The following is a 24,944-nucleotide window of genomic DNA, read 5'->3' as shown; positions in this document are numbered from 1 at the left end:
CCTCAGCACACTTTCAATTCAAAACATAGCATCAGCAAAGGCAAAAAGTCAGGGGGTAACCATGCCAAGGAGGCATTTTCTTACAGACACCAATACTGCTAAATCCCTTGGCACCCTGCACTATAAGAAACTGCAGTTTTGGTGGATTTGTGGTAGAGGTTTTTCCACCTATAGAGGATCATATCAACATCCTCAGCAGTTTCAGCCCTTTCGAACTCATTACAGGCCTGGCTACCAGCAGCAGTACTGCCAGCCACCTGCAGCAGCCTACTACAAAAAAGGCCTTTGCTGTAAGCAGCCCTGCCAGGGTAGAGAGACAGGTTGCGAACCGTGACCTCTACCGGGTACCGCGACAGACACTACATCTCATCCTGTAGGTGCGAAGATTTCCAACCATCTACCCCAATAGAGAGAGAGAACTGCGGACAAGTGGGTATTAGACCTGTTCAGTTATGGCCATAATCTTGAATTTGTGCAGAGACTGCCAAACAACCCTCCAAGTGGAACGCACCCCCCCCCCCCAATCTTCACTTACTGAGAAAAGAAGCCCTCATCATTCTTGCAAAGGGAGAAATTGAGAGAGTTCTATTTTCACAAAAGGGCATAGGCCTCTAGTCCTGATCCCCCTGATACGAAAGAAAACAGGGAAATGGAGGCCCATCCTGAAATTCAAAAAGCAGAACAAATTCTTACGCAAGCAATTATTTCGGATGTTCACCCTCTCCGATATCCTGCATCTCCTCAACAGCGGAGACTTCATGATGACTCTCGACTTGCAGGATTCATATTGCCACATCCCATACATCTTAAACAAAGGAAATATCTTTGCTTCACTTTAGCCGGTATCCATTACCAATTCAAAGTCCTTCTATTCTGGCTCAATTCACCAAGTGCCCGGCACCAATAGCAGCCGCTCTCAGAACCCAAGGTTACCAAGTGTTTCCCTACTTAGACGATTGGCTGCTAAAAGCCTGAACAAAGTATTAGGTGTCCAAAGCCACTCAGTCCTGTTTCATCCTATTTCACAGACTGTGCCTGTCAATTTCCAGAAAACAGTAACTATTCCAAACCAGACTATAAATCTAAGTTCACTTCTGGATTCCATCAACACCAAGGCATATTTATCTCGGGACAGACAACTCAAACTAAGAGCTCTAGCAGTCAAGCTGTCAAAAAGAAGGTCCGCTTCACTTCACCTGTACAAGTAGTTGCTGGGCATATCGTCTTCTGCATTCAGTCTAGTACCTCTTGCGAGACTGAAGATGAGACAATTGCAAGAGGAATTGCAGAATCAGTGGATCCAGACAGAAGGCTCGTTTGACGATATTGTGACTATCACTTCAACCGTAAAGGAGGCTCTAGTCTGGTGGTGCCAAACTTCTTATTTGTCACAAGGCCTCACGTTTCTACCTCAGATCCCTGAGTTTGTCATAGTCACAGATGACTCTCTAAAAGGCTGGGGTAGCCACTTGCAAATTCAGGGACAGCATGCATCACCCAAACAACAAGGAGGTATACAATCTGTAATGCTCTCCCAAGAGACCCAGGATCTGTGGAATTGTCGCTCAACTCACAAGGTGTCACAGAGCTGAAAATGTGTCCGAAATCAAAAACACTATTGTGGACAGGCTCAGCAGGGCAAAAGATAGTTGCCAAGAGTGGAAACTAGACCAAACACAGATAAACAGAATATTTGCACACTGGAGCACATAGGAATTGGATCTCTTCACAGTAAACAAAACCAACAAATGCCAGTCGATATCCACTCCCCGGGCCGTGGGTAAATGCTCTTTTAATGAGATTGTCAGGGGTTTATACATACACTCCCCTGCCCCTCCCTTCCTCGTACCGAAGGTTCTCGGGAAAGTGGGAAGACAGCGCTGTCGCCTGATCGCTCTCAGGTGGCCTACGCAGCACTGGTTTGCAGAGCTCTTCCTGTTGTTGAAATGCAATCCCATTCACCTCCCAGCAATGCCAGCATTGTTGACCGTAAACCAGGGCCAGATCCTGCATCTGGAGCCAGCCTCTCTTCACTTGTGTACATTGCTCCTGAATTCAATTAATTTAAGGACCTAGACATTCCCCAGGACTGTAGGGCTATCGTGTCTAAAGCAAGAACTGAATCCACAAACAAGACATACAGATACAAATGGATGTTCCAGCATATATGTATGTTGAGAATTGTTAATTTTGCCGCTAACGCGTCCTCAACAGGAGCACCATTACGTCAATTTTGACTGAATTGTCAACGTCATCTAAAGTGTAAAAGCATGATCATGTTATTTCAGCTATTCAATACTCCTGTTTCTCTTCACTTACTAGGGTTGGGACCATATATAAGGTTTCTTACACAAAACAGGAGCCAATCTTTAAAATAGTCTGTCAGTTATTAAATATGTCAGGTTCCTACAGATAGGCGAGACTGCTAATCTAATAATCCATTAAAGGCTCACAGTGTCAATTAAATTATTGCTGTGTTCTGCGGTTAAAGTTATGCCTATTGGGGCACAATGTATAATAATTGAGTATGTATTCAAATGTTCAATGCCATTGTTGTGTGTGCGTAGATAATGATTTAATTCTCTTTGGTCATATTAAAAAAGAAACCGAAAATGTTGCCTCTGTGACCATTTTCTTTATTAGATGCTTCTAAAGATTTAGTTTTTGACAAGTGTTGCAGCTTCTCGCAGAAGGGATGTTCTGCTCTGGTTACTCTGGTTCTCTGTTCCTATTCTAGATTCTCTTTAGGTTTTATTGTTATAAACATAAGTCACATTATCTTTTATGTCCATGATGGTCTTCTGTGCATTTTCTGGAATTGTACCATCAAAGAGCTTTACTTGTCCTCTACCTGACTGCAGCCTTTTACGCTTTGAACGGCAACAGAAAGCAACTCTTTAAAGTAAATTGTAGTAGCAAGAATATTTCAGAGTTGAGCTCCTTCTATGGAATGCACATCTGTAATCGGTGTGAAATGACAGTTACATGGGTGAAAGAGGAGCTTTTTCAAATTAATTGAGGTGTAGTTAGAAAGCCTCTGGTTGTGAACTGGTCTTTGATTAGAAAGCTGTTGTAGGCATCACCACACTCTTATGAAGTGGACAACGGTTCGTGTTATGAAGGCAGATATGTAGATGTATCAAGTAGAATGCCACCTCTATTCCTGATTTATCAGTCCTTTGAGAGAGTAAACCTGGCTCTAACTGAAATGGGCGCTGCGTGCGTTAAAGAACACACCAGGTTGTGTGCGTAAGCAGTGGGCCTGGATAGTTACCCTATATTGGATTCCAAAGCCCCCTATCCAAACTGCAGCGGCAAAACTCTGCATCAAGTGAGGGCATAAGGGGTTTGAAATCTATTCTTTGGCCATAGCTGCTGAAGATACTGTTCCACAAATTGGCTGAGCACAGGCCTACACAGCTGTAATACCCGTATTCTGCTGTGAAGAAAAGTAACAAGGGGCATGGAGGGTGGTGGTGTTGTGGCTGCCTTTGTTTTGATGTATTTTATTGTGCACCTGGGTTTGGATCCTAATATTTGTTTGAGAGGATAATATTGAAAGGCTCCCTTCTGCTTATTTTGTCTTTCAGCTTTGCTACACTGATATACTCTTGACTGAGCAGGAGGTAAGCATGTTTTCCTCATCTCCGTTCCTAGGATGTAATGACCTATTGATTCCTTAGAACAGCTGAACTGCTCCTAGCTTACACTGGACCCCATTCTCCAGCTCCTTCCCTCCTTCATCACTCAACTTTCTTGGTCATTTGCCTTTGGCTGCATAGTATTCTTGGGTTGGGGTCTTATAGCTTGGAGCAGGACCTTTCTCCAAACTGGACTGCAAGATGGCAAGTGAAGTGATGACCAAATAAACATTTGCAAGAACCAGAGGAAGTGTGTTCCATATTTGTAACTACAACTAAATGATTAACCAAAAAATATGATGTTGGGTATCTACTCTGTGCCTCGTATGCCAGTTGATTCTCTTGTGGTTGTCAGTCCTGGTAGATGCACTTGTTTTTCGCTTAGGATGGTGTAAAAGACTGTCCGCTGTCCCGAGCTATGTTCATTTTTATGGCCTCAAGCAGTTATTGATGCAGTGTGTGCTATCTAGATGGCAGATTATCACTTCCTACCTGTCTCACTTTTTCTTAGAGAGGAGTTGGCATGAAGAGTACACCAGTGACGATGGTGCTTCCAGACACCAAAGACAAATCCTATCTCTTCAACATCATGGACACCCCAGGTATTTGTTGCTAAGCCTTACTCCTACTCTGTGAATTGAGCATGTTTTCTTCCAGCAAGTCCTCTGCTTTTTAGTACTGATACATTTTCTATCACTGCTTGTACTATTTAGTCAACCTATGCCTAGCTGTTTTTTCCTTACTTGGGCAATGGATTAAATGTTTTAGGCAGTACAGTCCACAATTTGGTGCATTTCTTAGATGAGATGTTAACCTTTTCTTCATGCCTTGGCTAGAGCACTTCATATAAATGTCTGGCTAGTGCAGATTTGAAGTTTCTCGACTCCCATCATTGCCACTCTATTATAGTCTGCTCCTCCAGAGATTAACGCCACTTCTAGAGCTGAGGGTACTCTGGAGACCTCTGGGGATGTTCTTGACCTTGTATGTGGGATTTAATGTTACTTTTAGTACCTTGCATAATCTTTAGTTTGAATGAAAATTGTTTTATCTGCTAGCTGGCTTTTGGGTTATCATGCACAAAACTCATTTTTATTTTTACAGGTCATGTAAACTTTTCTGATGAGATCACAGCTGGGTTCCGGATCTCAGATGGTGTGGTGCTGTTTATCGATGCAGCTGAGGGGGTAATAGTCTAATTCTACTCTTCCATCTAATATGTAGTCAATTTAGAGCACAGGAAGACGTTTGTTTTCCTTGTTCAGCCCCCTTACGGGAAAAAGACTAATATTTTATTTTCCAAAAGGTTTCTCTTGAGGATCTAATTTTCCTTCTTCCAGAATGTTCAATTTTCACAGTTGGTTGATGTAAAGAAATGGCTCCCTGTTGCAGTTACCCCCCACTTTTTGCCTGATACTGATGCTGACTTGACTGAGAAGAGTGCTGGGACCCTGCTAACCAGGCCCCAGCACCAGTGTTCCTTCACCTAAAATGTACCATTGTATCCACAATTGGCACACCCTGGCATTCAGATAAGTCCCTTGTAACTGGTACTTCTAGTACCAAGGGCCCTGATGCCAAGGAAGGTCTCTAAGGGCTGCAGCATGTCTTATGCCACCCTAGAGACCCCTCACTCAGCACAGACACACTGCTTACAAGCCTGTGTGTGCTAGTGAGAACAAAATGAGTAAGTCGACATGGCACTCCCCTCAGGGTGCCATGCCAGCCTCTCACTGCCTATGCAGTATAGGTAAGACACCCCTCTAGCAGGCCTTACAGCCCTAAGGCAGGGTGCACTATACCATAGGTGAGGGTACCAGTGCATGAGCACTGTGCCCCTACAGTGTCTAAACAAAACCTTAGACATTGTAAGTGCAGGGTAGCCATAAGAGTATATGGTCTGGGAGTCTGTTTTACACGAACTCCACAGCACCATAATGGCTACACTGAAAACTGGGAAGTTTGGTATCAAACTTCTCAGCACAATAAATGCACACTGATGCCAGTGTACACTTTATTGTAAAATACACCACAGAGGGCACCTTAGAGGTGCCCCCTGAAACTTAACCACCTGTCTGTGTAGGCTGACTAGTTCCAGCAGCCTGCCACACCAGAGACATGTTGCTGGCCCCATGGGGAGAGTGCCTTTGTCACTCTGAGGCCAGTAACAAAGCCTGCACTGGGTGGAGATGCTAACACCTCCCCCAGGCAGGAACTGTAACACCTGGCGGTGAGCCTCAAAGGCTCACCCCTTTGTCACAGCCCAGCAGGGCACTCCAGCTTAGTGGAGTTGCCCGCCCCCTCCGGCCACGGCCCCCACTTTTGGCGGCAAGGCTGGAGGGAACAAAGAAAGCAACAAGGAGGAGTCACTGGCCAGTCAGGACAGCCCCTAAGGTGTCCTGAGCTGAGGTGACTCTGACTTTTAGAAATCCTCCATCTTGCAGATGGAGGATTCCCCCAATAGGGTTAGGATTGTGACCCCCTCCCCTTGGGAGGAGGCACAAAGAGGGTGTACCCACCCTCAGGGCTAGTAGCCATTGGCTACTAACCCCCCAGACCTAAACACGCCCTTAAATTTAGTATTTAAGGGCTACCCTGAACCCTAGAAGATTAGATTCCTGCAACTACAAGAAGAAGGACTGCCCAGCTGAAAACCCCTGCAGCGGAAGACCAGAAGACGACAACTGCCTTGGCTCCAGAAACTCACCGGCCTGTCTCCTGCCTTCCAAAGATCCTGCTCCAGCGACGCCTTCCAAAGGGACCAGCGACCTCGACATCCTCTGAGGACTGCCCCTGCTTCGAAAAGACAAGAAACTCCCGAGGACAGCGGACCTGCTTCAAGAAAAGCTGCAACTTTGTTTCCAGCAGCTTTAAAGAACCCTGCAAGCTCCCCGCAAGAAGCGTGAGACTTGCCACACTGCACCCGGCGACCCCGACTCGGCTGGTGGCGATCCAACACCTCAGGAGGGACCCCAGGACTACTCTGATACTGTGAGTACCAAAACCTGTCCGCCCTGAGCCCCCACAGCGCCGCCTGCAGAGGGAATCCCGAGGCTTCCCCTGACCGCGACTCTTTGAACCTAAAGTCCCGACGCCTGGGAGAGACCCTGCACCCGCAGCCCCCAGGACCTGAAGGACCGGACTTTCACTGGAGGAGTGACCCCCAGGAGTCCCTCTCCCTCGCCCAAGTGGAGGTTTCCCCGAGGAATCCCCCCCTTGCCTGCCTGCAGCGCTGAAGAGATCCCGAGATCTCTCATAGACTAACATTGAAAACCCGACGCTTGTTTCTACACTGCACCCGGCCGCCCCCGCGCTGCTGAGGGTGAAATCTCTGTGTGGACTTGTGTCCCCCCCGGTGCCCTACAAAACCCCCCTGGTCTGCCCTCCGAAGACGCGGGTACTTACCTGCAAGCAGACCGGAACCGGGGCACCCCCTTCTCTCCATTCTAGCCTATGTGTTTTGGGCACCACTTTGAACTCTGCACCTGACCGGCCCTGAGCTGCTGGTGTGGTGACTTTGGGGTTGCTCTGAACCCCCAACGGTGGGCTACCTTGGACCAAGAACTAAGCCCTGTAAGTGTCTTACTTACCTGGTTAACCTAACAAATACTTACCTCCCCTAGGAACTGTGAAAATTGCACTAAGTGTCCACTTTTAAAACAGCTATTTGTCAATAACTTGAAAAGTATACATGCAATTTTGATGATTTGAAGTTCCTAAAGTACTTACCTGCAATACCTTTCGAATGAGATATTACATGTAGAATTTGAACCTGTGGTTCTTAAAATAAACTAAGAAAAGATATTTTTCTATATAAAAACCTATTGGCTGGATTTGTCTCTGAGTGTGTGTACCTCATTTATTGTCTATGTGTATGTACAACAAATGCTTAACACTACTCCTTGGATAAGCCTACTGCTCGACCACACTACCACAAAATAGAGCATTAGTATTATCTATTTTTACCACTATTTTACCTCTAAGGGGAACCCTTGGACTCTGTGCATGCTATTCCTTACTTTGAAATAGCACATACAGAGCCAACTTCCTACAGTTGACGTATAATGCTGCCCTTTGTAAGAGATCATTCCATATTCTCCATTTTTGCAGTCGCAATTGAGAAAGAGCTGAGCAGAAACATTTCAGCACCTACATAAATATGTATTAGGTTCTCCTTAGTCTCGGTTCCTCAAAATAAAAAAAGACAGTACTGCCTCTCTTGAAATATTGCCAGGCAGCAATCTAATGTGATAATTTTCCTGATATGTTTAATGTATATGTAAATATATTGTTGTGTGAGAACCATCTGTTTGGTAACTTTGTGTTTTATAGGTATTTTTAGCCCCTTTGCACGGTTTCATTTTTTTCTGGCCGTATTTAGTTGCCATTGTGAGATTCCAGAAGCTGTCATAGTATTTAGGTAGTTGGGGCCCGCAGTGGTCGCCTTCAGTAAAGTCTTCCATTGGCCAGTTTCTATTATCCTATGCATGGTCAGCTGGTGACAGGTGGTTTATTGCTGTGGACTCGTACAGTACTGGATGATCGACATGACCCATAGCAGTTTTGTCATGTGTTAGTGTGAGAGTGTCAAACAGTAGAAGGAACTTTGTGCAGTCTGTATGAGCTACAATTGAATGACCAACCGCTGAGTGTTAGGGAATTAATATTACTGTGGGACAAGAGGATATATATTGTATAGCATACATTACATTGCATTTATATAGCTCGTACTGAAGAGATATTAAAGCACTTTATGCCGGGCAGTACACCGCTCCAGAACCCAGAGTTAGTAGAAGGTTTTATTTTTATTTTTAGTTATTGAGATTTGACTTGCCATGCATTTACTTCAGTTCCTATTTGATAAATTAATAGGAGTTAGATGTGATAGAGGGGGAATTCATACATTGGTTGGCGGTATTAATAGATGAACTACAGGAGGTTAGGTATTGTTGACTTTTAAAGGAGAAGTTGTGATCTGTGAAATGAGGTGTGGGCAGTTTGCACAGAGAGAGCAATAGGGATTAAGTTAAACATCCATGTGACTTCGAGTAGACTGTGCTCCTAGAGAAGAGGCATCCAGACAAAGGCAAAGGAGACCGTTATCCAAACAAAAAGGAGAGTTGAAAAGTTAGTTTTAAGTCAGTCAGTTTTCATGCAGGGGTTTTAGGAATATTGTGGGGGCTTTTTGAGACTGCAGGCAAAGCAGTAAAAATAAATAACATTATTTGCATGTATACACATTATAGACAAAATTAAGTGTGAGATTTTGCAGCTGGTTGTTATTCAGGTTTTCTGTAGCTGTAACCAGACACAAAAGGAACAGTCCTGCCTAGAAACATCCTCACCCGAAAAATAAAAACAGCAGCCCCACACCTCACACTACGTACCAAACCTCAAGTAAACAATTGATCAGCAACCCCTTTCAAACAAGGCACTCATTGAATTTCTAACTGAAGCCCTCCCTCCGTTTCTTTTTTTTCACGTCAGTAGATGGTCTGGTGCTCTATCTCCCTTCTCTGCTCTCAGTGCAGCATATTGTGCCCACCCTCTTATCCCCTGTGCAGTGTACCCTCTGTTGATGTTCAACTCTGAGCACACTCAGACTCACAAGCAGATCTAGCTTTAATGATTAGAACAGTACATTTGTTAGAACCTTTTTATTGTTGCAGGATGGTCTAAAAATGTAGACATGGAATAGCATTGTTTGCAGGGTCAGATAGACAACACATTTCAGAAAGGTGGGTGTATTGATGGGCAAGGGGGCACATAGTTGGGGCACTTGTTCTATGCATTGTTAATTTGGAATTAGAACATGCATGTTAAGCACTTTTTCACCAACAAAGGCATCTTGGAGATAAAACCAGTAACTAGTATGTAAAATGGAGAGATGGAGAAGGTGACGTCTGCAAATCCGATATATTGGGTGGGTGTAGGAAGGTGGATTATTATGTGATATGTTTGTGAGACCGCACCTATTAGCAATTAGGAGGGGGTGATACATTTTGCACAGTTGGCGGAATTTTGGTCCCTGCAGTCGCTTGTGTCGTGTAGTTCATACAATGGTTGCTGGAATTTAGGTAGGTGTTTTTTTTTTTTTTTTCTTGCTTGCGACTCGACAGCAGTAAGTTGGCGAGTGATGATTGGCATCCCCTAGTGCGATTTTCATGCACTAGTTGAGCACCTCGCAAGATTTTCTCACTATGAATGGTTGCAGGCAGTGGCATCCATTTGTGATGAGAAAGATGCCGCTCGAGTGGACAATATACTTGTGCGGCAGCAAAAGCAGCTTGTGCAGCAGCGTCCTCTGGTGCGCCGTGTGGTGCAGTTCATACTGATGTTTTTCAGAGCAAAACAAGCACCTGGCACTAAAAATAAGCACAATATGCCGATTTCTGACCGTTCGCAGAACTCAGAGGGATCTCGCAGAGCTTTCATGTATTTCCGTAAGTTCGCCCACCCCTAGTAATGGGGTCCAGTTAGATTTCTCTAGGAGCACCCTTAGCCCAGTCTGCGGTAGCTGTGGCAGAGGGCAGCAGGGGCATAAACAAAGGAACAAGGTAAAGCATTTAGAAGTACCAAAAGAATAGGTAAGAAGTGTATTTTTGGCTTTATATAGACACAAAAAATACAAAAAATCTCTCAAGGGAAATTGGAGATACAGTTTCTCAAAAGAAAATAAACTACTTTCATCTTTTGGGTGCAATAAATCGTTACAAACGGTTGGTAGCCAAGTGACTAAAACGCCTGTTAGAATCCTTTTGGATCAACCGCAGCAGACTGGGGCCAGTCAAGGGGACCACTCAGGTTCAGGGTGTCAGTTTTACCTGTTGTAGCCAACAGACTTCGGGGTCTCAGTGCACTATTCTCCTTCAATGTGGTCCAGCCAAGAAGTGGTCCTGATGCTGGGAATGAAGGATGCTGAAGAGAGGGTGTGAGTTTTCCTGAGGCCTTCGTGGCAGCCACAAACTTCAGGTGTGATCTCCTTTTGGGATTGGATGTTCCATGATGCAGTTTGGCAGTCTAGTGCAGGTCCTTTTGCCACTGAATAAATGGTCTCCTCGTTGCACCATGTTTATTGGTTACTTACAGTTAAGCAAATTCTTTTCTTCGGGGTGCCTCAACAATGTTTCCCACAGGCTTTCTTGGCAGCTGGGCTTTTGACAGGTGCAGGTTTTGTTAGCTTTTGGTCGCTCTGCAGCTTAACATGAAGCTATCCACCCAGCCGTCAAAGTCACTTCTGTCCTGGCACCAGTGGAGCTCTGTTCCACAAGCAGGCACAGTCCTCTTTGGGGGTCTCTTACATGCAGTCCTGTCTCTGAAGCAATCTCTCTTTGCTGAGTCCAGGGAGCAGTATGGCTGCCTTTCTCTCTTCCTTCCATTCAGTTGTGATCTGAGGACTGTACTCACTTTCTTATTAAAACTTACCTTTATTGCAATCTCAGCAATGAGTCTGGTTTAATGTAATGATTTATTTGATACCCTGTAATAAACTTTATTGGTCGCAAATAGAAGTTAGTAGTTAGAGCGATAGCTAGTGAACCATCATGTTAACCAATAGGACTACAGTCCTTGTTATACGGCAATTTTGTGTTTTCACTGTCAAGACATGTTAAAGATAAAACTAACATGCAGGAAAGTGCCCCTGTCTGTCATGGCCACTGTAGGAAAGTGCCCCTTTATGACATGTGTAGGAAGTTGGCTCTGTTTGTGCATACTATTCCTTACTTTGAAATAGTGCAGAGTCCAAGGGTTCCCCTTAGAGGTAAGTGTAGGAAGTTGGCTCTATGTGCTATTTCAAAGTAAGAAATAGCATGCACAGAGTCCAAGGGTTCCCCTTGGAGGTAAGATAGTGGCAAAAAGAGATAATACTAATGCTCTATTTTGTGGTAGTGTGGTCGAGCAGTAGGCTTATCAAAGGAGTAGTGTTAAGCACTTGTTGTACATACACAAGCAATAAATGAGGAACACACACTCAAAGACAATTCCAGGCCAATAGGTTTTTGTATAGAAAAATATATTTTCTTAGTTTATTTTAAGAACCACAGGTTCAAATTTTACATGTAATACTTCAAATGAAAGGTATTGCAGGTAGGTACTCTAGGAACTTTGAATAATCACAATAGCATATATACTTTTCAAATAAATCACATATAGCTATTTTAAAACTAGACACAGTGCAATTTTCACAGTTCCTAGGGGGAGTAAGAGTTTGTTTGTTCTTGCAGGTAAGTAAACCACCTACAAGGTTCAAGTTTGGGTCCAAGGTAGACCACCGTTGGGGGTTCAGAGCAACCCCAAAGTTACCACACCAGCAGCTCAGGCCAGGTCAGGTGCAGAGTTCAAAGTGGTGCCCAAAACGCATAGGCTTCAATGGAGAAGGGGGTGCCCCGGTTCCAGTCTGCCAGCAGGTAAGTACCCGTGTCTTCGGAGGGCAGACCAGGGGGGTTTTGTAGGGCACCGGGGGGGGGGGGGGACACAAGTTAGCACAGAAAGTACACCCTCAGCAGCACGGAGGCAGCCGGGTGCAGTGTGCAAACACACGTCGGGTTTCCAATGTAAATCAATGTGAGACCAAGGGGTCTCTTCAGCGATGCAGGCAGGCAAGGGGGGGGGGGCTTCCCGGGGTAGCCACCACCTGGGCAAGGGAGAGGGCCTCCTGGGGGTCACTCCTGCACTGGAGTTCCGATCTTTCAGGTCCTGGGGGCTGCGGTGCAGAGTCTTTACCAGGCGTCGGGATCTGGGAAGCAGGCAGTCGCGGTCAGGGGGAGCCTCGGGATTCCCTCTGCAGGCATAGCTGTGGGGGCTCGGGGGGGGGCAACTCTGGTTACTCACAGTCTTGTAGTCGCCGGGGAGTCCTCCCTGAAGTGTTGTTTCTCCACAAGTCGAGCCGGGGGCGTCGGGTGCAGAGTAGCAAGTCTCCTGCTTCCGGCGGGAAACGCAGTTGTTTTAAAGTTGCTCCTTTGAAACAAAGTTGCAGTCTTGGATGAACAGAGTCACTGTTCTCGGGAGTTTCTTGGTCCTTCTAGAGCAGTGCAGTCCTCTGAGGATTCAGAGGTCGCTGGTACTGGGGAAAGCGTCGCTGGAGCAGTTTTCTTCCGAAGGGGGGAGACAGGCCGGTAGAGCTGGGGCCAAAGCAGTTGGTGTCTCCGTCTTCTCTGCAGGGTTTTTCAGCTTTGCAGTCCTCTTCTTAGGTTGCAGGAATCTGAGTTCCTAGGTTCTGGGGAGCCCCTAAATACTGAATTTAGGGGTGTGTTTAGGTCTGGGAGGGCAGTAGCCAATGGCTACTGTCCTTGAGGGTGGCTACACCCTCTTTGTGCCTCCTCCCTGAGGGGAGGTGGGCACATCCCTGTTCCTATTGGGGGAATCCTCCAAAATCAAGATGGAGGATTTCTAAAGGCAGGGGTCACCTCAGCTCAGGACACCTTAGGGGCTGTCCTGACTGGTGGGTGACTCCTCCTTGTTTTTCTCATTATCTCTCCTGGACTTGCCGCCAAAAGTGGGGGCTGTGTCCAGGGGACGGGCATCTCCACTAGCTGGAGTGCCCTGGGTCATTGTAACAGGAAGCCTGAGCCTTTGAGGCTCACTGCTAGGTGTTATAGTTCCTGCAGGGGGGAGGTGTGAAGCACCTCCACCCAGAGCAGGCTTTTGTTTCTGTCCTCAGAGAGCACAAAGGCCCTCACCACATGGGGTCAGAAACTCTCCTCTCAGCAGCAGGCTGGCACAGACCAGTCAGTCCTGCACTGAACAATTGGGTAAAATACAGGGGGCATCTCTAAGATGCCCTCTGTGTGCATTTTTTAATAAATCCAACACTGGCATCAGTGTGGGTTTATTATTCTGAGAAGTTTAATACTAAACTTCCCAGTATTCAGTGTAGCCAATATGGAGCGGTGGAGTTCGTTTTTGACAGACTCCCGGACCATATACTCTTATGGCTACCCTGCACTTACAATGTCTAAGGTTTTGCTTAGACACTGTAGGGGCATAGTGCTCATGCACCTATGCCCTCACCTGTGGTATAGTGCACCCTGCCTTAGGGCTGTAAGGCCTGCTAGAGGGGTTACTTACCTATGCCACAGGTAGTGTGAGGTTGGCATGGCACCCTGAGGGGAGTGCCATGTCGACTTAGTCATTTTCTCCCCACCAGCACACACAAGCTGGCAAGCAGTGTCTGTGCTGAGTGAGGGGTCCCTAGGGTGGCATAAGACATGCTGCAGCCCTTAGAGACCTTCCCTGGCATCAGGCCCTTGGTACCATGGGTAACAGTTACAAGGGAATTACCGGGATGCCAGGGTTGTGCCAATTGTGGAGACAATGGTACATTTTAGGTGAAAGAACACTGGGGCCTGGTTAGCAGGGTCCCAGCACACTTCTCAGTCAAGTCAGCATCCGTATCAGGCAAAAAGTGGGGGGTAACTTCAACAGGGAGCCATTTCTTTACAATAGGTCTTCTTTCTTCAGGAATCCGTCATTGGTTGCCTTGCAGTCTTATCTGGGTGTCTTCTTTTTCTTCTTTTCCTCCTTTTGGGTGGTTTGGGAAATTCCAGTGATTTACTCCTGCTTTCCTGGGCACTGGAGGATACTGCGTTACTCACCTCTGTGGCTGTCTAGTACTCCTAGCTCCCCTCTACACATTCCACCTACCTAGGTGGGGGTCTTGTGTTCGTATTCCATTTTTTCAGTATATTGTTTGTGCTCCCCCTAGGGTCACTATTGGTTATTGCTATTTGCACTGTTTTCTGACCTTTTCTATGCATATTTCTGATTTCTAGTGTATATATTTTGTGTATTTCTTAGCTCCTATATGTGGGTTGCCCTTCTAGTAATTTGTGGTATTGTGTTCCAAAAATAAAGTACCTTTATTTTTGTACAACTGAGTGTTTTTCCTGTCTGTAAGTGCTGTGTAACTACAGTGGTATTGCATGAGCTTTGCATATCTCCTAGAAAAACCTTGGCTGCTCATCCACAGCTACTTCTAGAGAGCGTGGCTTCTAGACACTACCCACACTTCACTAAGAACCTGAACCTGGTGTAAGTACCTTGGGTACCCACCACACACCAGGCCAGCTTCCTACCGTTCTAGAAATAAAGTAACAATATATTTTTGCTACATAAAAACATTGGACTGGAGTTAGTTATTGAGTGTGTGCCTCATTTCTTGACTGTGTGTGTACAACAAATGCTTTGCACTACCCTCTGATAAGCTTAACTGGTCGACTACACTACCACAAAAGGGAGCATTAGTATTATCTACTATAGCCTCTGTTAAGCCTTTGGGGATCCACCCGACTCTGTGCACACTATACCTCATTTTGGTACAGTATACAGAGCCAGCTTCCTACAGGTATCACAAGTGCATAACTGCTTGTGCAGCTATGACCACACATCAAATATAATGCACCCTTCTTTAGGGCTCCAATGCCTGCTGTAGGGGTGACTTAAATATACTTAGATGCAGTGATGGTAACATGACACACGATGGGTGTGCCATGTGGTGTTTTCACCTGGCTTGCACCAAGGCACACAGACTGCAATGGCAGCTGTGCGTGTCTCGTTTTTAGGGTGGTCCCCAAGGGTGGCACAATACATGCTGTAGCTCTGAGAGACCCTGTCCTCTACCCATGGTACTACTCAGTAGGGGCTTACACTAGCAGAGGAGTCTGCCAATTATGCACATTCATAAATGTTTTTAGGGAAAGAACACTGGCACTGGGGACCTTTTTAGCAGGGACCCAGTGCACATTAGTCAAAAAACTTCAGTACCAAGGAGCAAAAAGGGGTGGGGGGGATAGGAGGGAAGTATGTTAAAAGGGCAGTCTCCTACAGGTAGACTTCAAAGTGTCAATCAGTTTCCTTCTATTGATTATATTCCAAGCACAAGTTGCTTTAACCTGCCGTGTGTTAACTACAGGTTTGCTAAATTGTATGTTCATAGTAAAGTCAACTGCCATATGGTCAGACCAAGTGACGGGAAGGATGTCTTCTAGCTGTAAATCTGGATGGTTTGGGAAAATGCCATCTAGGGTATGACCCTCTATATGGGTTGAGGTATTCCCAGATAGTTTTAGATCGAAGCCACTCATATTGTCGATGAGAGATTTAGAATCTTTATTATTTAAATCTTCCAAACAGAAGTTGCAGTCTCTTACTTTAATGTGGTTTACATATTGAATGCTTGATTCTAAGATATCATTTAAAGCTTCAGGGAATTTTACTTTGGGGGACAGGCACGCCTGTAGATCTTTAGGCCGTGGAGTTATTATTTAACTTGCATCTTGTAGGAAGTTGGCTCTGTATGTGCTATTTCAAAGTAAGGAATAGCATGCACAGAGTCCAAGGGTTCCCCTTAGAGGTAAAATAGTGGTAAAAAGAGATAATACTAATGCTCTATTTTGTGGTAGTGTGGTCGAGCAGTAGGCTTATCCAAGGAGTAGTGTTAAGCATTTGTTGTACATACACATAGACAATAAATGAGGTACACACACTCAGAGACAAATCCAGCCACTTGGTTTTGTATAGAAAAATATATTTTCTTAGTTTATTTTAAGAACCACAGGTTCAAATTTAACATGTAATATCTTGTTTGAAAGGTATTGCAGGTAAGTACATTAGGAACTTTGAATCATTTCAATTGCATGTATACGTTTCAAGTTATTCACAAATAGCTATTTTAAAAGTGGACACTTAGTGCAATTTTCACAGTTCCTGGGGGAGGTAAGTTTTTGTTAGTTTTACCAGGTAAGTAAGACACTTACAGGGTTCAGTTCTTGGTCCAAGGTAGCCCACCGTTGGGGGTTCAGAGCAACCCCAAAGTTACCACACCAGCAGCTCCGGGCCGGTCAGGTGCAGAGTTCAAAGTGGTGCCCAAAACGCATAGGCTTCAATGGAGAGAAGGGGGTGCCCCGGTTCCAGTCTGCCAGCAGGTAAGTACCCGCGTCTTCGGAGGGCAGACCAGGGGGGTTTTGTAGGGCACCGGGGGGGACACAAGCCCACACAGAAATTTCACCCTCAGCGGCGCGGGGGCGGCCGGGTGCAGTGTTAGAACAAGCGTCGGGTTCGCAATGGAAGTCAATGAGAGATCAAGGGATCTCTTCAGCGCTGCAGGCAGGCAAGGGGGGGCTTCCTCGGGGAAACCTCCACTTGGGCAAGGGAGAGGGACTCCTGGGGGTCACTTCTGCAGTGAAAGTCCGGTCCTTCAGGTCCTGGGGGCTGCGGGTGCAGGGTCTTTTCCAGGCGTCGGGACTTAGGTTTCAGAGAGTCGCGGTCAGGGGAAGCCTCGGGATTCCCTCTGCAGGCGGCGCTGTGGGGGCTCAGGGGGGACAGGTTTTGGTACTCACAGTCGTAGAGTAGTCCGGGGGTCCTCCCTGAGGTGTTGGTTCTCCACCAGCCGAGTCGGGGTCGCCGGGTGCAGTGTTGCAAGTCTCACGCTTCTTGCGGGGAGATTGCAGGGGTCTTTAAAGCTGCTCCTTTGGATAAAGTTGCAGTCTTTTTGGAGCAGGTCCGCTGTCCTCGGGAGTTTCTTGTCGTCGTCGAAGCAGGGCAGTCCTCAGAGGATTCAGAGGTCGCTGGTCCCTTAGGAAGGCGTCGCTGGAGCAGAGTTCTTTGGAAGGCAGGAGACAGGCCGGTGAGTTTCTGGAGCCAAGGCAGTAGTTGTCTTCTGGTCTTCCTCTGCAGGGGTTTTCAGCTAGGCAGTCCTTCTTGTTGTTGTTGCAGGAATCTAGTTTCTAGGTTCAGGGGGAGCCCTTAAATACAAAATTTTAGGGAGTGTTTAGGTCTGGGGGGTTAGTAGCCAATGGCTACTAGCCCTGAGGGTGGGTACACCCTCTTTGTGCCTCCTCCCAAGGGGAGGGGGTCACATCCCTAATCCTATTGGGGGAATCCTCCATCTGCAAGATGGAGGATTTCTAAAAGTTAGAGTCACCTCAGCTCAGGACACCTTAGGGGCTGTCCTGACTGGCCAGTGACTCCTCCTTGTTATTCTCATTATTTTCTCCGGCCTTGCTGCCAAAAGTGGGGGCCGGGGCCGGAGGGGGCGGGCAACTCCACTAGCTGGAGTGTCCTGCGGTGCTGTGACAAAGGGGTGAGCCTTTGAGGCTCACCGCCAGGTGTTACAGCTCCTGCCTGGGGGAGGTGTTAGCATCTCCACCCAGTGCAGGCTTTGTTACTGGCCTCAGAGTGACAAAGGCACTCTCCTCATGGGGCCAGCAACATGTCTCTAGTGTGGCAGGCTGCTGGAACCAGTCAGCCTACACAGATAGTTGGTTAAGTTTCAGGGGGCACCTCTAAGGTGCCCTCTGTGGTGCATTTTACAATAAAATGTACACTGGCATCAGTGTGCATTTATTGTGCTGAGAAGTTTGATACCAAACTTCCCAGTTTTCAGTGTAGCCATTATGGTGCTGCGGAGTTCGTGTAAAACAGACTCCTAGACCATATACTCTTATGGCTACCCTGCACTTACAATGTCTAAGGTTTTGCTTAGACACTGTAGGGGCACAGTGCTCATGCACTGGTACCCTCACCTATGGTATAGTGCACCCTGCCTTAGGGCTGTAAGGCCTGCTAGAGGGGTGTCTTACCTATACTGCATAGGCAGTGAGAGGCTGGCATGGCACCCTGAGGGGAGTGCCATGTCGACTTACTCATTTTGTTCTCACTAGCACACACAAGCTGGTAAGCAGTGTGTCTGTGCTGGGTGAGGGGTCTCTAGGGTGGCATAATACATGCTGCAGCCCTTAGAGACCTTCCCTGGCATCAGGGCCCTTGGTACCAGAGGTACCAGTTACAAGGGACTTATCTGGGTGCCAGGGTGTGCCAATTGTGGAATCAAAAGTACAGGTTAGGGAAAGAACACTGGTGCTGGGGCCTGGTTAGCAGGCCTCAGCACACTTTCAATTCAAAACATAGCATCAGCAAAGGCAAAAAGTCAGGGGGTAACCATGCCAAGGAGCCATTTCCTTACACATCTCAAGAATAGAGCTTCACAATCCTCTATTTAAGGAGACTCACACGTAATATCAAGGTAGTCTTTGTTTCCTATCGTTAATCCACCATGTTTGCCATCTCGACCTAGTCTAGAGATAGCATAGCCCACTGGTAATGCTGCAGCTAAATCTGGGTCGGAGAACTTACCCGCCCAGGTTTCTTTTTAAAAAGCAATTTCAGGGACATACAAGTCTAAATAATCAAAAAGGTTGTATTTATGTTTAATGGCAGAGTAGGTGTTAATCAGGATGCAATTCAACTTGTAGGCCTGGGTAGTAGGAGTCATGGGGAGGGAGTGCGGTCCGACTTTGGCACACCTAGTATGGGTAACAGTACTATTAGGCTTGAGTAATGGCAGCTATTGCAAATAAAATTATCCTGTACCAAGCTAAGGTTTAGATTGTTACACAGTGATTACTTACCTGCTGCATTAAGTTGGAGGAGAATTTCTCTTGTATCTTAAAATTTGGCCGGGGTTCCTGGCACAGCCCAGCTGCAGCCGGGCTTGTCTTTGGGATGCCAGCTGCGCGAACACTCTTTGCAATCTAATCTCAAGGCAGGCATGGAGCGTGGCCAGTCGCCGAAGTGCAAGTCAGTGCTCGAAGTTTAAAACAATAGGGCAAAATAAAAAGGCAAACCAGAGCCCAGCAACCCCTGACGCCTTGTTCAGGCTCCCCTTAACCAGGTGAATACTGGGAAATGCAGGCAAACTAAATAAACAGTGCAATAGGTGATCATACAATTAAAACAAGCAGGCAAAGCCTGTTTTTTGCGGAAGCTTTTTTGAGCCAGGCGCCTCATTAATAAGAACACACTGATGTCTTACAAGGAAACAAAATGTGGCCAGTACAGCAGATTGACTACAAAAGCAAACTCTGCGCGTATGGGACATGGTCGCAGAGATCTTGCAGGCTTTGTCAGAAGAGTTCTGGGCCAACCTGTTTGCTTTGCTGATCTTCGGCCTCACCAATGCCCCTCAGGTGTTCACCACAGGTCATTGTGTACCACTTCTAGGCAATAGTGAACCTCCTGACATCATCGGCACGCTCAAAGTGAACCCCAAAGTCACACCTGACTTCTTCTCAGAAGTTCATTTTCATGTGAGCCGTCCTGATTGCAGTGCCTTTAAAGGGCCTTTCCTCTGGATCAGCATGTCCTGGATTATGGGGCTTTATTCCCTATGATTCAGCATTGGTCCTGGGTCTCAGTGAGGGTGGCTCTGCAACTTCTAGTCCTACTGGCTACCTGCATTTTGTTTGTCAACCTTGCAATGTGGGCTTTGCAGTGGGATCTAAGGTCTGGGTTCGCAGAACCAAGAGAACCTGCCTGATTCCATCCAGGTTTTGGAGGAGACTGCAAAAGTGTGAAGTGGAGTCTGCTTGACTGTAGTTGGACCAGCAACAGATCACTCCTGTCACACTCAGAACTGATGGTGGTGATAGACACATCATTGCTGGGTAGGGGAGTTAAGCGGGGAGAGATGCTGATCGGAGGACTCTGGTCTCCGGCAGAGATCTGTTGCCACATAAACATGTTGAAGTTGCAGGCTATTCTTTTGTCTGTTATTGCTTTCCTACTATCTGTCTAAAGGAGGCTGGTTCAAATCCTCACAGGCAGAACCACTGCCTTGCGGTATTACAAGCAGCGTGGGGACCTGTGACGTGTACCAGGAGACACTACACGTCTAAGAGCAGCTGAATCGTCAAGATATTTCCCTGTCCTGCACCACTTGGCGGCACCTGTAAAGTCTAGGGTGGGCAAACTCAGCCAGCGGCGCCTAGCGCATCATGAATGATACAAGCAGAGTACCTGGAACTTCTGGACATTAGCATCTGCCCTCTGAAAAGCCCGTCACTTTGTGAGTATCTCTTTTTTGCAGTAGCAGAGCAGGGACTTGCTCTCAAGCCTGTACGCTCTACACCATCATGTATGGAGACTCCCTCCTGGTGTAGTGGGTATCATCCTTGCAACCAAACGTCCTTCTACAAAGTCTGTTTACGCTAGGCACTGTGACAGGTTTGGGACTTGGTCTTGTACCTGTAATACAGACCTTTCCAGGCCAGGCTGTTGGATGTATTCTTTGTTGTTTGTTTGGGCCAGCAGGGACTCGCAGTGGGCACTCTTAAAGGTTATTTGTCAGCCTTTTCCTCAGGCCAACTGCGTTTGTTTAAATCACCTGTTGTGGTGCGATACCTTAGAGACTTAACTTGTGTGTTTACTCTTAAACCGTTGGTGTTTTTGTGACGCCACAGTGGGATCTTTGTCGTCCCCACTGTTCTTGTGTGCACCCCTTTTGAGCTGATTCAAAACTGCCCTTTACTTCTCCTGACTCTCAAGACAGTCGTTCCCATCACAATAACCTTACCTTCATGTTTGAGTGATTTTCAGGCCTTTTGATGCAGCCGTCCTACACATCCTCCTTTGGTGCTGAGGACTGGATTGGCCTCTCAGCCAAAGGTTTTGATTCAGTTTCACGTCATTTCATCACTCTTCTGACATTCTTCGCTCCACCTCACCCCCTGAAAGACGAGACAAGTCTCCTGTCCCCAAAAGAGTGTAGTTTTATTTTTCACAATAATGGCACCAAAGACCATCAGGTGGACTGTCTGCTCTTTGTGGGGTATTCTGCAGCAAAGAAAGTCAAGGCAGTGCAGAAAGGGCCCTAGTACAGCTGAATGGTCCTCTCTGTTAAGATAGCGAAACACTAGCCAAGAAGCAGCCTCTAGAAAGACCGAAGGCCCATTCCACCAGGACCAAGACTGCTACCACTGCGTTGGTATGTGGAGTCCCTGTTTTTGATATTTGTCAGGTTCCAACATGGCCGCACAGCATATGTTCACGTAACACTACTGCTTGATAGCCAGATTCAACAGAAAGGCCATACAGACACACCACCTTGGTAGGTACTGCTTTGGTATCTATTCCAAAGGTGAGGAGTCTGTGGTTAAAATTATCCATCAAACGAACAAGTTACTTTGGTAATGCTCTCTGGTGGATACTCTGTCTAGCTGCAGGTTCTTCAACACCCACCCACCTTCTTGTTCTGTGGAATGGCCTAATATCCATCTAAAACAAATCCCAAATTAGAGATCTGTACATTGGCAAAGGTAATTGGCTTTTAGGCTCCTTAACTAAGGGTGTGGCTAATGTGAAGAAAGAAACTGATGTCTGTGTGAGAGGGTGGCACTTATATGCAGCTTCGACTGGTACTTCTAGGGCAGAACATGGTCTTCAGAGAGCAACATGACACCACTGACTAGTACCCTGGGGCTAGACTGAAAATTCTTCTGGATTCAGCCTGTTACCTTGGGACAGTCTAAAGGCGAGGAATCTATGATTAGATAGTGCGTCCACCTTAAAGAATGGAGCAAAAGGTAAGTAACCTATTTATTTTTTAATGGGTTCAGGTGGAAATGATTTCTTACTGTAACTTGTTAGCCCAGTGTAACCAATCCTTAAATTTTTGTGGAACGTATATTCTGCTTTGTGTATTTTGTTTTTTTCAATTGCTAAACATTTTAGAGCTGGTATGCAGTCTGAGCCAGATGTGCATTTGTGCATATTTGGATGAGTCACTGCTCCAGCTCTCCCTTCTGTTTTGTTCTGCAAGTTAAAGGGGTTGCTGGGGCAGCCTGTGGGAGATTATCTAACTGCAGCTATCATTGTATTTGTGCAGAACATTGGGTTATTTTGTAGCAGTCTAGCTGTACAGCACAGAAGGTGCTTTTGAATCTGCTTGTGAGTGGTGCAGTCCAAGATGTACTCTTGAGACAATTTATGGGAAATGCTGTGGTCTGAATGAGCTTGACTATAGGAGATATCACAGCTGCAGGTTGTTCGGATTAAGATGTGAACTTGTGGCTGCCTACTGAGATGTCATGCCTTCAATTTTCTTGTTGTATTTGCGCAGATATTCCTAGGGCAGTCTTCGTGAGATCTCTCCACCTATGATGCAGTTTGTTATAGTTGTTATATTTTATTTCCAAAGCACATGCTCACCGTATTCTTAATTCTGACTGTAACGAGACAGTTTGCAGCTCTGTTCCATCCCTTAACCTTTGTTCAAATTGTGGATCATACTGGGGCAGCCTATTGGAACTTGACCTCTCCCCTTTTGTTCACAGGTAATGTTGAACACAGAGCGCCTGATCAAGCATGCAGTCCAAGAGCACTTGGCAGTTACAGTTTGCATCAATAAGATTGATCGGCTGATCCTGGAGCTGAAGTTGCCACCCACAGACGCATACTACAAACTGCGCCACATTGTGGACGAAGTCAATGGCTTGCTCAGGTAATGTGAATTCAGTGAGGAGACCTCTGGTGTTTCCACTACAGGTGCTATTCTTATTTGGAAAGTGTAAGGAAATGCCTCCTTGGCATGGTTACCCCCTGACTTTTTGCCTTTGCTGATGCTATGTTTTGAATTGAAAGTGTGCTGAGGCCTGCTAACCAGGCCCCAGCACCAGTGTTCTTTCCCTAACCTGTACTTTTGTATCCACAATTGGCACACCCTGGCATCCAGGTAAGTCCCTTGTAACTGGTACCTCTGGTACCAAGGGCCCTGATGCCAGGGAAGGTCTCTAAGGGCTGCAGCATGTCTTATGCCACCCTGGAGACCCCTCACTCAGCACAGACACACTGCTTACCAGCTTGTGTGTGCTAGTGAGAACAAAATGAGTAAGTCGACATGGCACTCCCCTCAGGGTGCCATACCAGCCTCTCACTGCCTATGCAGTATAGGTAAGACACCCCTCTAGCAGGCCTTACAGCCCTAAGGCAGGGTGCACTATACCATAGGTGAGGGCACCAGTGCATGAGCACTGTGCCCCTACAGTGTCTAAGCCAAACCTTAGACATTGTAAGTGCAGGGTAGCCATAAGAGTATATGGTCTGGGAGTCTGTCAAACACGAACTCCACAGCACCATAATGGCTACACTGAAAACTGGGAAGTTTGGTATCAAACTTTTCAGCACAATAAATGCACACTGATGCCAGTGTACATTTTATTGTGAAACACACCCCAGAGGGCACCTTAGAGGTGCCCCCTGAAACTGTATCCAACTATCTGTGTAGGCTGACTGGTTCCAGCAGCCTGCCACACTAGACATGTTGCTGGCCCCATGGGGAGAGTGCCTTTGTCACTCTGAGGCCAGTAACAAAGCCTGCACTGGGTGGAGATGCTAACACCTCCCCCATGCAGGAGCTGTAACACCTGGCGGTGAGCCTCAAAGGCTCACCCCTTTGTTCCAGCACCGCAGGACACTCCAGCTAGTGGAGTTGCCCGCCCCCTCCGGCCACGGCCCCCACTTTTGGCGGCAAGGCCGGAGAAAATAATGAGAAAAACAAGGAGTCGTCACTGGCCAGTCAGGACAGCCCCTAAGGTGTCCTGAGCTGAAGTGACTCTAACTTTTAGAAATCCTCCATCTTGCAGATGGAGGATTCCCCCAATAGGATTAGGGATGTGACCCCCTCCCCTTGGGAGGAGGCACAAAGAGGGTGTACCCACCCTCAGGGCTAGTAGCCATTGGCTACTAACCCCCCAGACCTAAACACGCCCTTAAATTTAGTATTTAAGGGCTTCCCTGAACCTAAGAATTTAGATTCCTGAAACTACAAGAAGAAGAGGACTGCTGAGCTGCAGAGGAAGAACAGAAGACACCAACTGCCTTGGCCCCAGACTTACCGGCCTGTCTCCTGCCTTCCAAAGAAACCTGCTCCAGCAACGCTTTCCAAGGGACCAGCGACCTCTGAATCCTCTGAGGCCTGCCCTGCTTCAAGAAAGACAAGAAACTCCCGAGGACAGCGGCACTGCTCCAAAAGAACTGCAACTTTGTTTCAAGGAGCAGATTTAAAGACCCCTGCAACTCCCCGCAAGAAGCGTAAGACTTGCAACACTGCACCCGGCGACCCCGACTCGACTGGTGGAGAACCAACACCTCAGGGAGGACCCTCCGGCGACTCCGAGACTGTGAGTAACCAAAGTTGTCCTCCCTGGGCCCCCACAGCGACGCCTGCAGAGGGAATCCCGAGGCTCCCCCTGACCGCGACTGTCTGAACTCCATTTCCCGACGGCTGGAAAAGACCCTGCACCCGCAGCCCCCAGCACCTGAAGGAGCGGAACTTCTGTGCAGGAGTGACCCCCAGGAGGCCCTCTCCCTTGCCCAGGTGGTGGCTACCCCGAGGAGCCCCCCCTTGCCTGCCTGCATCGCTGAAGAGACCCCTTGGTCTCCCATAGGAAACTATTGGCAACCCGATGCGTGTTTACACACTGCACCCGGCCGCCCCCGCGCTGCTGAGGGTGTACTTTTTGTGCTGAC

General features: G+C 47.0%; 1 protein-coding gene across 2 annotated transcripts in view; it reads left to right on the top strand.

The window, feature by feature from the left end:
* EFTUD2 (elongation factor Tu GTP binding domain containing 2) overlaps positions 1-24,944 on the top strand; it is a 346,977-nt gene that overhangs the window by 52,179 nt on the left and 269,854 nt on the right. For both annotated transcript variants that reach the window (XM_069237938.1, XM_069237936.1), the window contains exons 7-10: positions 3,591-3,626; positions 4,153-4,243; positions 4,746-4,828; positions 22,751-22,917. In XM_069237938.1, the coding sequence (XP_069094039.1) occupies positions 3,591-3,626; positions 4,153-4,243; positions 4,746-4,828; positions 22,751-22,917 (377 nt within the window). The remainder of the gene's footprint in view (positions 1-3,590; positions 3,627-4,152; positions 4,244-4,745; positions 4,829-22,750; positions 22,918-24,944) is intronic.

Source organism: Pleurodeles waltl, chromosome 6 (assembly GCF_031143425.1).
Source record: "Pleurodeles waltl isolate 20211129_DDA chromosome 6, aPleWal1.hap1.20221129, whole genome shotgun sequence".
NCBI classification, from domain to species: domain Eukaryota; kingdom Metazoa; phylum Chordata; class Amphibia; order Caudata; family Salamandridae; genus Pleurodeles; species Pleurodeles waltl.
The sequence above is the reverse complement of the archived record's forward strand: the minus strand, read 5'-3'. Positions and strand labels throughout refer to the sequence as shown.